The sequence below is a fragment of the Haliotis asinina genome, chromosome 15 (genome assembly GCF_037392515.1).
Source record: "Haliotis asinina isolate JCU_RB_2024 chromosome 15, JCU_Hal_asi_v2, whole genome shotgun sequence".
Lineage (NCBI taxonomy): Eukaryota > Metazoa > Mollusca > Gastropoda > Lepetellida > Haliotidae > Haliotis > Haliotis asinina.
In genome coordinates, this window is record NC_090294.1 from 42,143,723 (window position 1) to 42,157,770 (window position 14,048).

At 39.8% G+C, this 14,048-nt stretch overlaps 1 protein-coding gene across 1 annotated transcript; it reads right to left on the bottom strand.

Annotated features, from left to right (window-relative positions):
- Nucleotides 1-6,453: 6,453 nt before the first annotated feature.
- Nucleotides 6,454-12,577, bottom strand: LOC137266371 (fucolectin-like). Its single transcript, XM_067801865.1, has 4 exons — nucleotides 12,508-12,577; nucleotides 9,482-9,709; nucleotides 8,724-8,957; nucleotides 6,454-6,695 (listed from the first exon to the last, which is right to left on the bottom strand). Exons 1-4 carry the CDS (start codon nucleotides 12,575-12,577, stop codon nucleotides 6,454-6,456), a joined length of 774 nt encoding a protein of 257 aa, XP_067657966.1.
- Nucleotides 12,578-14,048: the final 1,471 nt, after the last annotated feature.

A 14,048-nucleotide genomic window follows, 5' to 3' on the forward strand; every position in this document is an offset into this window, starting at 1 on the left:
TGAATGACAAATGCGTTTTGTGTCAGCACAGTGTAGTCACATGGAAACGGGAAGACAAATATTTAAGGCTGTACGGTCACTTCTTCTCTATTGAGCTTGTCAGCTGAAAAGAATCCAGTTAGATGACGGAGAAACGTATATGCTTCGATGGCTAGAATCTGCTTTTACTGAGGAAATGTTCGAACAATACACTGAATCAATCCAAATTATTATTCTCAGCACAGTCACGGTGGATGGCAACAGTAATTGGCGTCACACGTTGTGGTCCTTGTTCTGGATACGAGGAAAAATCACGTTTCATTACAATCTGGTGTGGATAAATGCTACCTGGTACATGTTCAGGTGTTCTTCAGACTGCATGCGAGAATAACCAAGTTAACTGGATCTGCACTCAGCTGCTTGGTGGGCATTCAGAGCATTCCTAGTCATTTCATGAAATGACTGAATTCCCGAAATGACTGTAACACACACACGCATGCACGCACGCACACACACGCGCACACACACACACACACACGCACACAACACCTTAATGTTAATTTTGAACTGGGTATGGGTATCGGATCGTACACTTCTGCCAATCTGTGTGATTGGAATCCTGGATCTTGCTGTTTTTCCCCTCAGTTATTGTCGCAGTAGTGACCCCGCAGTGTAATTCCTCTTCTTACTATTCACAAGGACTACATTTGAACGTTTTGTCAAAATTTATTTATTGAAACAAAACTTTTGAAATAATGATCCGATTGTGACAATGTATTGCTCATTTAGTAAGGATATCATCTGGCTTTTGATCCGTAGGCCTCAAATGGCTCGTACGTATTTTACGTGGAGAAATCTAGCCTTGATTGAGGAGGGGGTGGTTTAGCTTTCCTTTTATGTAGCACTAGGGCAGTGTTAATGCTAAATACAAATTATTTTATATGCAGTTGTGTTCAGAATGTTAAACCAGGCATGCATGAACGTATTGTATGGTGGCCTAGTGGTTAACACACTTGACTTGTGATCCAGATTGCTAGGGTTCTAATCCAGCGTAATGTCCAAAACCTTTACAGATTTAATCTATATATGCATAGCCTCACTTTCAATATTTATGAGCACATGACCTAACCCTTGCACAAAAGGTTTAAGCAAAGGCTGATTCAGCGTGCTACCTTCATGGTCACTTGGCTGTCTGCGAAACCTTTCTGTATGGCAACACAAATATTTTATGTGACATTTGAATATCACATGTACAAATTCTCATTTTGAATATTTTGACCATTGTTATTGTGTAATTTGACAAAGAGCTGTTATTGAAAGTCTTGAAATTCTGTAGTTAAGAATTCACAAAAGTTACATTTAAGCGCTGAAATTAATGTATTAGCTGAAAGAATCATTTTGTTTCTTTTAGTTTCTTAAACCTCATCGATGGATTGGTCATGTCAACGATAATTGTCAGCGAAATTTAACATCCCAAACAAACTACGTTTTAAAATTCAGTAAGTTTTAATGTTCTAGAAAGTTTGGAGACTTACGTGTCTTCTCAGGAGTACAAGAAGTTTGCAGTAATCCTTTGAGGATACATCCACTAACAGTCTCAGTTGGCAATCTAAATTTTATTTCATTTCAAAATGCAGTAACTGATGGGCATTAAGAAGCAAAAGGTATGATGACAATGTATGGTATGGATTTACAACTTTTTAAAATTATTTTACAACATGACGTTTCTTGGCTACTTCTTGCTCCTTCACCAGCAATCTACACATCAAAATTCTGTACCATTAAATGTTATTCATTTAATGATCTGACTTTCGAATTCTGACGCTGCAAAAACGACACAAGCATTACATCCGTCAACCTTTCAAACACTGTCTGCCTCTGTTACTCCTCACTATACATATTTTTTGTTTGAAGTTAAACTGACATGTTGATTACTTTCAAAGCAGAATAAGTTGTCCTTTTCTCTTTCTCTTTTCCATTGATTATACATTTCTCGTACGTCCTGTGACGCACAATCGCATTATTTTTTCAACGTTTCACGCGGCTGAACTCTATCCGGGAATTCATTTCATACATATGTAAACCCATAGAGACATCATGGCTGTTGATAGATGAATCAATGTTGCACTCTGTGCTGGGTTCCTGTCAAACAAACCGAACATGATTTGAATTATCACGCAATTTGCGACACAAAAGGAGAACACTTTACCAACAGTTCGTATGTTTGTACTTATGAAATCAGATTCATTTATGGTGCCCTGGCACAGGGGATAAATATTATTTTGACAGAACAGCAAAGGGCGTTTTTATTTAATTTTCAGTTACGTTAATTCTTATTTTATCATATTTTTGTAAACTTTATAGACTTAATTCATAAATGGTACAACTAATGTTTTTGATAACTATATAGAATATCCTTAATAACACAGATTGATTTTTGCTGTACGGGGGTTGAAATGCCGTAAAACTATTGTTCCACTGATTGGGTATATAAGTCGTATTTCATTTAAAGTATGTTTATATCTATTTTTAACTAAATTTCTAAAATATCGCCACCGCCTGAAGAGATTGTAAATCCAGATTGGGTCCATGTAGGAAGCAACAGTATTATAAGTTTCCATGGTCCCTGGTGTGGTGATCTACCTTCAGTTGCTGCAGCTGGCGATCGCTAGCTTGTTATTTTGTATTATTTTATAAATAACATATTTTATTGCCATATACTTGTTTTAAAACAAATCTGTGATATATTTCTGTATTTCACTGTCCTTCGATGACAGGCGTATATTGTACAGATTCATTTTGGTTTAATGAATGGATTGTTTTCGTCACGGTATAGTTGAAATACTACCGATGTGACGTTAATTTAAACACACTCGCTCAAAAAAGTTACAGGCCACTCACTATTGTTAATTATCATTTAATAAATAAATAGAATTGATAGCTACATATTTACACTTTAAGCAACAATTTATTATGTCAATTCTTTATGCAGTTTTCTAACAGCACCTGTGGTTTTCCCTCATTCCTTACCATTCCTTTGTAAATTGCTTTATGGTGCCATTAGTGGTGCCATGCTAATTAGTTAATGTTCACGTGCATGCACTGATAATGGCATCTGTTGTATATTTCAGTCAACAATCATTGTGAGCTGTCCCTTCTCTGGAGCAATTATTCAATTAACGTCAGGTTTTTAAGTGTAGACTGGATCACTAACGCGGTGAATGCCTTAGTGAAGAGAGTCAACATTGAACAGGTGTAGAGAAACAAAGCTTTTGATTCCGTTTTAGACAATGGTTAATGGGTAATATTATTTTATTTTAACTAACTTCAAACCGACCTAACAAAATAAACTTCCAAGCAGACAAATCCATACACAACGAAACAGAAGCTAAAGTGTGACAAAGGACAAGTGACAAGTTTATTTATATTCTGGGCCACGTGACCCATAAGTACATTAACATTTGCACAGAGTGCACATACCAGTATGTCATTCATTTACAACCATATTGTACAAAAACAATGACAGAAATTTGACAAGTTTTGTGTAAATGGATGCAAGTAATTGACACGTTTTCAACCGGTGTTAAAGTTAAGTCCCATGGTTACTAGTATGGTGATCTACCTTCATTTGTTGTTGATCTTAAGCCCTAGTTTACGATATAGCTGCAATATTGCCGATGTGACGTTAAATAATAACTCACTCACTCAAGCCCTAGTTTACGTTGAAATGTCCTCAGTAATATTTGAGTGTAGTTGCGTTACTGTCTTTTGAAATTAGGCCGTCGGGGTAGAATAGGCCTTCAGCAACCCATGCTTGCCATAAAAGGCGACTATGCTAGTCGTAAGAGGCGACTCATGTCATCGGTTCCCAATTGCGCAGATCGATGCTCATGTTGTTGATCACTGGATTATCTGGTCCAGACTCGATTATTTACAGATTACCGCCATATAGCTAGAATAGTGCTGAGTGCGGCGTAAAACTAAACTCACTCACTCACTTAGCTTTGAACTGTTTTAGTCACCATAAGGCTGAAATATTGAAATAGTGCCAAAGTGCCTTTTACTTTAAGTTATTTTCACTCATTCACTTATTGATTTCCTGGCTTGAAATGAATTCTTCTTAACTGTTTCATTCTTCAAAGTGATATATTTCTGTCATACGACTTACCGTTAATTTGGAATGGTTATCAGATTAAAATAGAACGCAACGTCATGCTGAATGGCTATGACTATTTGAAAAGAGTGAAGTGATGGATATGTGAGCAACAGCATTCCGTGTGTATCTTCTCACCGTGTATGGAGTTGATAGAGCCTAGTCATTCTAATTGATATTGCTGAGTCATTGTAATTCACGTATCATCTATGAGCGTAGATATACGTTATCTTTACTTAATATGTTTTAGCCACATAGTTATTAGTCAGTGTTATGCAAAGTGTTCTGTTTCAGCGGTTATAGTGAGTGAGTTTAGTTTTACGTCGCACTCAATGTTCCAGCTATATGGCCCTAGTATGGTGATCTACCTTCAGTTGTTGGCGATCTGTAGCCTGTGTTTATGCTATATTGTCTAAATGGTGATATTAGTTGTAACTTTTCATGCTAGTTTTAGTTCTAGTTCAAGTTGTGATATTCTAGATGTTTTACTGTCCTTCGTTGACAGATTTCTACAATACGCATATATTTAATTTAAGTGTTCATTTAAGTGTACTTTTATGTATGACATTAATTGTTCTCGTCACGGTGTGACGATAAATTTTAACTCACTCACTCACTGACTCCAGCTATATGGCGGCGGTCTGTAAATAATCGAGTCTGGACCAGACAATCCAGTGATCAACGGCATGAGCATCGATTTGCTCAAATGGGAACCGATGACATGTGTCCACCAAGTCAGCGATCCTGATCACCCGGGCCGTTAGTCGCCGCTCACGACAAGCATACTCGCTTTTCATTATACCCAGGACCTTCACAGTTCAGGTACTGTGAGATAGGGTTTAGTTCCCAATATTTGGTGAAAACATCAGATAACCTTCAGATAGTACACTTGGTGAACTACGACTCACAGCTGTTGAAGTTTCCAGAATTCGTTATTACAATTTTGAAGACGGTGTTAATGAGTGGAAATTCAAACTGTTTCACAGGATGTGAAACAATATCCTAGTGCCCAGTATTACCAAAGTGAATATAACTGTTATATTTGAACTAACTCAAAATTGAAATAAATAATTTTTATGGCCAAATCAACAGTGTTTAACTGATGCAACTGTACATCTATTTGAATGACAAAGTCATTAAAATTGCAGAGTGAATGCATTAATTGTCTCCCTTGTTTTGTCTGATGACCCACCTACAATGGCAAATTCCACTAGTTTAATTAACCATGAGCCGAAGGTCCACTTCATGTGAAATGTAAATTAGACACTGCAGGTTTTTATGTGGTACTTATACTGGGATAGTTCATTTGCTGTCTTAATGTTTGGTTGTAGTTGGGGTCTGTGCAACTTTAGTGCAAGTTTGCATTTAGTTTATGAACAAAGAAGTGCACTTAGTTCATGTTCGTCATGCTTTAGTCACTTGTAGTTTATCTGTGAGTATGGTTTTACGCCACTTCTATCATTATTCCATCTATATGGCGGCGATCTGTAAATAATCAAATCTGGACCTGACAATCCACTGATCAACAGCACGTACATCGATCTGCTCAACTGGGAACCGAAGACATGTGTCAACCAAGTCAGCGAACCTGACCACCCGATCCCGTTATTCACCTCTTACGAAATACATGGCCGCCTTTTATGGCAAGCATGGGTTGCTGAAGACCTATTCTACCCTGGACCTTCACGGATCACACCAGAAAAGAGCTTCACACATTGTGAGGAATCGAACCCGGGTCTTCGGCGTGACGTGCGAATGCTTTAACCACTAGGCTACTCCACCGCCCCCGTGCGTAGTGGTAATAACACACAGAAATTGTTGTGATCGTCAAATGTAAAGGAAAAATCTAAAAGTAAAGCTATTTGTTCCCTACTGACATCAAGTGAGTGAGTGAGTTAGGTTTTATACCGCTTTTAGCAATATTCCAGCGATATCACGGCGGGGGACACCAGAAAATGGACCTCACACATTGTACCCATGTGGGGAATCGAACCCGGGTCCTCGGCGTGACGAGCGAACGCTTTGACCACTATGCTACCCCACTGTCCCTACTGGCATCCAGAGACGATGACGTACATTAACAGGTGATAAATGTACACAGAAGAAAAGAAGGAAAACTATTACAGCTTGTGTTTTGACAGCTTAATGAAGAATTCAGATTAAGCAGATAGGTGAGTTTCATGCTACTTTGCAAATATGGACAAAAAATCTCAGTCTCCTCGGTTGTGGTCGACAGGTGAGAAAAGTGACGGCTGAAGAGCGGGATCAGTCTATTACGAAGAGTGTTTCCGCACCTCATAACCGAGGGACGTCTGGGCAGATCAGCACATATCATTTCCGAAATAGTCCCAATGAGAATCCATCAGAACCCTTCCATTGCTGCTGGGGGAGCTGATCATCTCACAGGTGTTGTCTTCCTGTCGGAAGTTGCCGCCAACACATCCCTCCGTGTCATAACAGGACTTGACACATTCTGACCGGGAGTTGGCGAAAAACGGGTTTCCAACAGTGGCTTGTTCAAGTCGGTCCCCATGCATGACAGGAAAAACTGTCTGTTCACATTCTGCAATGAACATAAATACTGGTAATGATCATTGTTAAGAGAGTGTATTTTCAGTAAATTGTAATATTAATTAAGTAATATTTATCATTTGGGTCACAATGTTTAAATTTTTTATTTTATTTTTTTTCGTGTCAAAAATGTTCAGTGCTATTAGTATTGTACCGGCAGGCCTTTGAGGTAGTCTAGAGTTATCATCCTTTGAATATGTTTTGAGGCAAACACGAGGCTGACCGAGAGAATTCTACGTTGATGGCGGTAGTCGTATGTGTTCCAACATTCACGAGTCGGTGACTTTAAATATAAAGGCTGCTTGTCGTGTTGACGACACGTACACCCACAAAGATTAATTGGAGTAATATAAAACTGCTTTCGTCAACGCTTGACCTACATAATCGCTGCCTGAGCGCTCGTTGTGTTGCATTCAGTAAAACTGTTTCTCTCCCGCACACCAATACTTCGGTGAGTTGACATTATATTGTGACCCATTACTTTAGAATTGACTCAGTTGCATTGTACATGATTGCTGGTTCTGAGGGGATTTCTTGCACCTTTTCTCGCGGCTATTTTTAAACGTTACATTATTGACAGGGATATTTGCATTAAAGTGCAAATAAAGGGCAAACCTGGATTAAGTTTGGTTGCATGTACAACTGTTTTCAAGTGTAGTAACTCATTTCCATACAGGCGCGTGAGGTTCCTGGTTGGAACTGGTCTTCAGCAACCTATGTTTGTCGTATACTGCGACTAAGTTCACCTGTCATGGTAAACCACTTGCGTTGACCGATGCACGTGGCGTTAATCAGTGGAGTGTCTGGTCCAGAGTCGATTATAGCTATATGACTGGGTGCAGCATTCAGCAACCAACTTATTTCCCAAGAGAAAAATGTTATGGAATGCTATAGAATCAGAATCAAAATTATTTGTGGGCGTGGTCCTAAGCTGCCGCTGTTTGTAACGAACATTGTATACCTAAGATCCTACTCCACTTAATTAATGCTGTCTGTTGGGACATTGCCCCAAGTTGATGCCAATGAACCGGATGAGAAGGAGAACACACCAACCTTTGAACACCAGAATAATATATTTGTTTTGAGAGTATTGTCATTCTTATTGTCCGCTTTTCACTGAAACGTCCAGTCATTTGCGATTAAGTGTGCCCTAAAGTCATGAGTGACTCGCAGCTGCTCCACGGAGTTTAGTTGCTGCGAAATGTAGGCAAACCCCAGCAGAATGCTAGAACCTGAACTATCATCTTGGCTTCCCTCTCTGGAAACGACAAACATGACCGATCGATAATGCAAATTAACATTATTTACATGACGCGTCCATGGGCTGGATACTGTATTTGCTTTGAAGATGTTTACGTTACAATGGGCCAATAGCAAGACGTGACATTTGACTTCGAAGAGACACAATGTTAGTTTCGTCCGATGACATAAAAAAGCCACCATGCTTGTGAAATGATCGCTAGACAAGTAAATGTAAAGTCAACCATCGTCGTGTTGAAGTCGAGTCTTCGAGGAAAGGACACAAAGATTTCACTTCGAAACAGCCATAAGTTCGACAAAACGAGAATACAACAAACTGACACTGAACCTGTAGGCGTTATGCAGTTTTAGTGATAATTCATGAGACCACCCATTTGGTTTTCTCACAACACAAGATATAATCAATTTCGAATATTTTGTTTCTTTTTATACACATGCATAGTGCACGGTACAAGCTAGCATACATGCTAATGTAGCACTTTGCCCTATTCTTAGCTCTTCCGTTTGGAGCAAGATGATTTAAAATATTCTGTCAAACGCCTGGCGTTGTCTTTCAACTCGGATTTCAGTTTGATAAAAAGAGTTACTAAAACATTTGAATTATTGAAATGAAGAAGCTTGAAACTTTGAAAGCAGTCAACAGTGAATAGTTTGAATATCGAGTATATCTTATTGTCACTGCAGAGCATAACACTTCAGAACAAAAGAATACCAAGTTTTGTGATGGTACCAGGTGTTATCAAATCAAACAAATGCCTACCTGAATGTTGAGAAATCCCAGTTATCTCAATTTCACAAAACATCATGTTGTCATTCTTATCGACAGCTTCTTTCCGGATTTGGACGAACCTGCCAATAACTTCCTGATCACAGGTTATATGTGTGACCAGAGGCAATTGGCCAAGAAGTTCTTTACATACAGTTGGAGTAGCTGTTGGGCAACGGACTGGGTTGACAGAGAACACCTCCACTGTGACGTCATGGAGGCGTTCCCCTGGAGCATAATAAATATACAGAAGACTACATTTAGTACGAACTGATGGACATAAACACTCTTATAACTGTTTCCATGTCCGAGTCACACGCTTTACATTTTAGTCAATATACGTATATGGAGGCGTATTTGTTTCTATTCTCTGTATACAAATTGGTTGAAATTTGTAACTGCAGGTCATTGTATTATATCAATGCTCACAGAAAGTGACATTAGTCTCGTCCAAGTACGGAAACGACAGGGATATACAACAAAGAGGTGATTCGCTAACAATGAACTTTGGGTGGGGCATATTGATCTTTGAACGTTCAAATATGTTACTCCAAGGCAAATAATTATGTGGGGAAAGCAATGTCTACTTTTAGAATCCACAAACAAGGGCTTGGAAACATTCAAGGTTCATAATCACAGTGAATATAGAATCATTCAAACCAAACTCATGTGCACATACACGCACCAGATTTGTGCACTGATTTTCAATAGTACCTTTAATCTCTATCGAAATTAACTAAATTAATACTTACAACAACAATCTCCTCTGTTGTAGATGGTGATGTTACCAATAGTGTAGGTGCTAAGAAGGTCAACCATCCACCATGGCTGATCATCATCAACTGTCCCAAAACAACTTCCCTGAGCCCAGTTGTTGTCAGTGTTTCCATCAACAGCTTGTGAGGGTTGGGAATACAATGGGTAATTGGTGCTGTTGTAAACGGGCTTGCCCAAAGCTACATTGTTGGGGGTGGCATCAACTGAAAAAAAATATAAATGATATAAATTATAATGATATTTCATCTTTTTTGGTCTGCTTTATGATTAATTGATCTGGTTTAGAAGAACTGTAGCTTTATGTACATTCTGATGGAGGAATAATGGAGGATGTGACTTTGAAAGACAACACATGTGATGACGACCAATTTGATATGAAGGAATTTAAATATCTGTTACACGAAACACCAGAAATACATTCAATATTTTGCACTTGAAGTACGCAATAAAGGCATGGGAATATCATTCCTTACTTTCACACTTTCAGTTAGGTTGATGGATCTCTCGGGACCATTATGTCTCTTATACTTGTACCATCATACAGTTGTAATTCTTGTGGCTTCAGTCTTTGCTTGTGGCGTCTACAACGCGCAGGACGTCTTCAAGCGACTGGCACGGAAAGGCCAGTCAATACATTTATGTTTCACAGTCTTTGATTTTATGACTGCAATACAAACGAATCAACCTGCTTGTGATCGATCCTGTTCAAAGAGTCACAGGTCAACGACAAGGGACAAGGATGCAGAATCGATATGTCGAAATCAGGCTCCACGAATCCAGTTGAGACCGCTCATCCCCATACATGTTTCGTGTAGTACCAATCCAGTCAAGTGTAATCGCCAGTCTCTGAAGGTATGGTATCAATCCAAATAGGATCCATGCAGGTAGCACAAGTACTGTAAGTTCCCATGGTCCTTAGCGTATTGATCTTCCTTCTTCCATGCTTGCCATAAGAGGCGACTATGCTTGTCGTAAGAGGCAACTAGCGGGATCGGGTGGTCAGACTTGCTGATTTGGTTGACTCCTGTCATCGGTTCCCAGTTGCGCAGACCGATGCTCATACTGTTGATCACTGAATTATCTGGTCCAGAATCGATTATTTACAAACCGCTGCCACCCAACTGGAATATCGACTGGGTTTCATCTTGAAAATGTATTTATCTTTCATTTATAAATGATTCTGAGGATGGGATATTGCCAATGTGACACTAAATGTGAACTCACACCCAGCAAACACGCTAGTCATAAAAGGCGACTAACGGGACCGGATGGTGAGGCTTGCCGATTCGGTTGACACGTCTTGGTATCCCGATTGCTCAGATCAGTGCTCATGATGTTGATCACTGGATTGTCGTGTCCGTACAGACCGCCGCCATAGAGCCGGAATATTGCTGAGTGTGACGTTAAACCACCAGCCAACCAGCAACATTACATTTCATGTGAGTCTAGGTCCACTTTGTCCGTCACGTTAACGTCAGTCTGAGACCTTATGGTAGATTTTGATCGGGCACTATAATTATAGGATAGTCTTGCCATCAGGTATCGCAGTGGTTTGTGCCACTGTCACTGGATCCAAAAGAGTATCTTCCAGATTACCAAATAACAGCTCTATTTTCACAGCAGAAACCACCTTATTACCATCTCTTGAATATATTAATACAAACCCTAAATATAAACAATACCTTTTCAGGCTCTCTTTCAGACTAAAAGATACCTTTACTATAAATAATTGAATGTATGTAAAGCTCTGTTGGTATTTCTGGTAACATGGCGATTTCGCTCCTAAGGCATCACTCAACAAATCTGTGACGCCACTTCTGATCCCCTAGAAGTGGGACACTCAGGTAGGTATGAATTATGTCCAAAAGAAACGATACCGCACAAATTTCAATATATTTTTACATTTAGCATTCCCTTTTTGAAGAAAACACACGTTTCCAAACGTATTCGATCGAAATATCCGGGAACCTTTGATCACTTGAGAAAAACACACGCACTTTGCCAATATTATGTTACCTCCAGAAGCACGAATTGCATGTAGAATTCAACTTATATAACCGCTGACTGGGCACGCTAAAGTCACAGCAAAAACAAGTACACAAAAGAAATGTCACGTTTGGCAGCTATTGACGGAGAGTCGTTGGGCCACGGAAGCAGGGCACTCCGACGTCGCCATGAGGTTGGGATGCGCGCGTTGCCTGCACAAACAGGTTTGCCAAACGACAGTCCGAGCAGCGGATGACCACGCCTATTGAAAACCGTCACATCCGGCTACTTCATCTTCGGAACCGCTTCATCACAGTGGCGTTAACGGCAAGGACACCACTGGGGTTCGGTTAGAACTGGGTTAGTCTTGAGCAACTAACGGGGCGACTAAGAGGCGACTAACGGGATCAGGTGGCCAGGTTCAGAGACTTGATTGACACGTGTCCTCGGTTACCAAATGTGCAGATCGATGCTTATACTGTTGATCACTAGATTGTCTGTTGCAGCTGGAACATTGCTGTGTGCGGCAAAAACGTAAACTTGTTTGAATCTTAGACATATGCATGTCCTTTATGTTGTCCTGAATAGAATATACGTTTATATTACATGCTAGTTGTAGATCTCTAACTGTGATATTTTAGTAGCTTGACGGCGCTTTGCACAGATTTTATAATATAACGAGTATAATTATCTGAGTGTCTATGTTTACGACACGAATTCCTAAATGAGTGTCTTGAATGTGGTATGATATGTGCAGGAATATAATATTCTGCTTATTACCAAAGTTGTTAGATTGAGGGAAATAAACCCAAACATAGGCTGGCTACCTACCGTCGCCGCATGGGGGAACGCTACGTCAGAGATGAAACGTGACGTTATAGCAAAGACGTCTGGACTGAGAACCCAAGTAGTCGTAACCGATGGTAATCACACATAAGACTGTCTCCCCTTCTCACCCAAACCCATCCCCCCAAATAAGAAAATAATATAAAATGAACATATAAACAATACTTACCCAAGGAGCAACATAGCAAAATGCCGATGTTTGTACACCACTTGACATGCAGCTTTTGGCGAAGAGACATCTCAGTTACACTAGGTACAACAGACTGTTCAGTCACAAACTAGAAAGTGTCTTTAGGACCACCATGGCAGAGTGGTCACATGGAAACAAGAATACAAATATCCCATTTCTTCTAATGGCTATATGAACATTTCTTCTAATGGCTATATATATTGTTTATTTCTTGGGGTTAGTTAAAAATCGATAGTGTCTGGAAAGCATCAATAGCTCTTTGTGTTAGATGGGTCATATTGGGTGGGTTTAATGTGTATGTCGTGGTTAAAGTATGCATATCATTGCAAGGCAATTACAGATGTCTTAAACTGTAATTCAGCAGTGTCAAAATACTTGAGAAAGTCCACCCTAACGCAACAGACCCAGCCGTTTTCAGTAGATCAATCTATCGAAAATAAAAGACAAGCAGAAAACAAAAACATGTAAACTACTAAACTCGAACTGTTCTGTTTGGGCCTTTCTCCCACCACTGAACATAATTAAATGCATCTTTCGATTATAACCCTATGGAGTTATGCCACACCACAGTGCTGAGTTGTATCCCCTGGAGCGCCGTTTACGAATACCCTATGCATAGCTGGTGATGGAAACCAGTTCCGGAAACACCAACAACACCACGTGCGGCAGTCTTCGATGTAGCGAGCAGTTGGAAGCTGCTCGCCTGGACGTTTCAGTTATCAATTCCAGGCAAGTCGCAATGGATTGCATCATTATGAAACTAGAGGAATGCATATGCCCTAAAAAATATAAGATTTGTTACGTGATTGTTATACTATGTGACGATGACTTCGACAGGTGGAGGGAGAACGCACTCAGAGCAGAGAGAAGGAAGAATGGAAGGAAAATTGCCCGCCACTAGTATGTGGGATGCTTTGCAGCAACTACTCAAACAGCTGAAGGAGCGTCGATTAATGATCCAGAGTCTTACTTCCAATCTCTCAAGAAGAGCATCAATATCCTCTGCATCACTACCAGCAACTTAGAGGAGAACAGCAGCACCATCGACAACCTACACGAAATAAAACCAAGATAACAGTTAGTCCACGACTTGTCATATTGATATAGGCAACACTAAATATTATTCTCAACATTCTCTCCAGAGACAGCAGTATGATAACACAGTGACAAATCTACAGGACGACCTTTTGATGTTTTCGTTTCCACCAATGTTTTCGTTGCGGACAGTTTGCACACATAGCCACAGGGTATAGTGTCAGGATGGAGCACCCATAGTCGCCAACATTCAAACGGGAGACGGCCTATTCGAATGGGAGGATTTTAGGCTTTACACAAGTATGCTTTACTGAATATGGTTTGACTGAGTTTTAGCAATACTCCAGCAATATCGGAGCTTTATTAGACATAGGAGCTACAGTCTCTACTATGAGTCAGGCACTGTATGTATGTATATCTCAAGCATTCAGATCACACACAAATGTTTGCGATATTAAAGACAGAACCTTCCATACTCAGGTTAT

What these genes read in the sequence shown, in the direction of transcription:
- LOC137266371 (XM_067801865.1), bottom strand. Translation starts at nt 12,577, where the DNA reads ATGTCTCTTCGCCAAAAGCTGCATGTCAAGTGGTGTACAAACATCGGC. An exon ending in CAACAGAGGAGATTGTTGTT is followed by an intron (nt 8,958 to 9,481) that starts GTAAGTATTAAT and finishes ATTATGCTCCAG; the next exon opens with GGGAACGCCTCCATGACGTC. An exon ending in TGGGATTTCTCAACATTCAG is followed by an intron (nt 6,696 to 8,723) that starts GTAGGCATTTGT and finishes TGTTCATTGCAG; the next exon opens with AATGTGAACAGACAGTTTTT.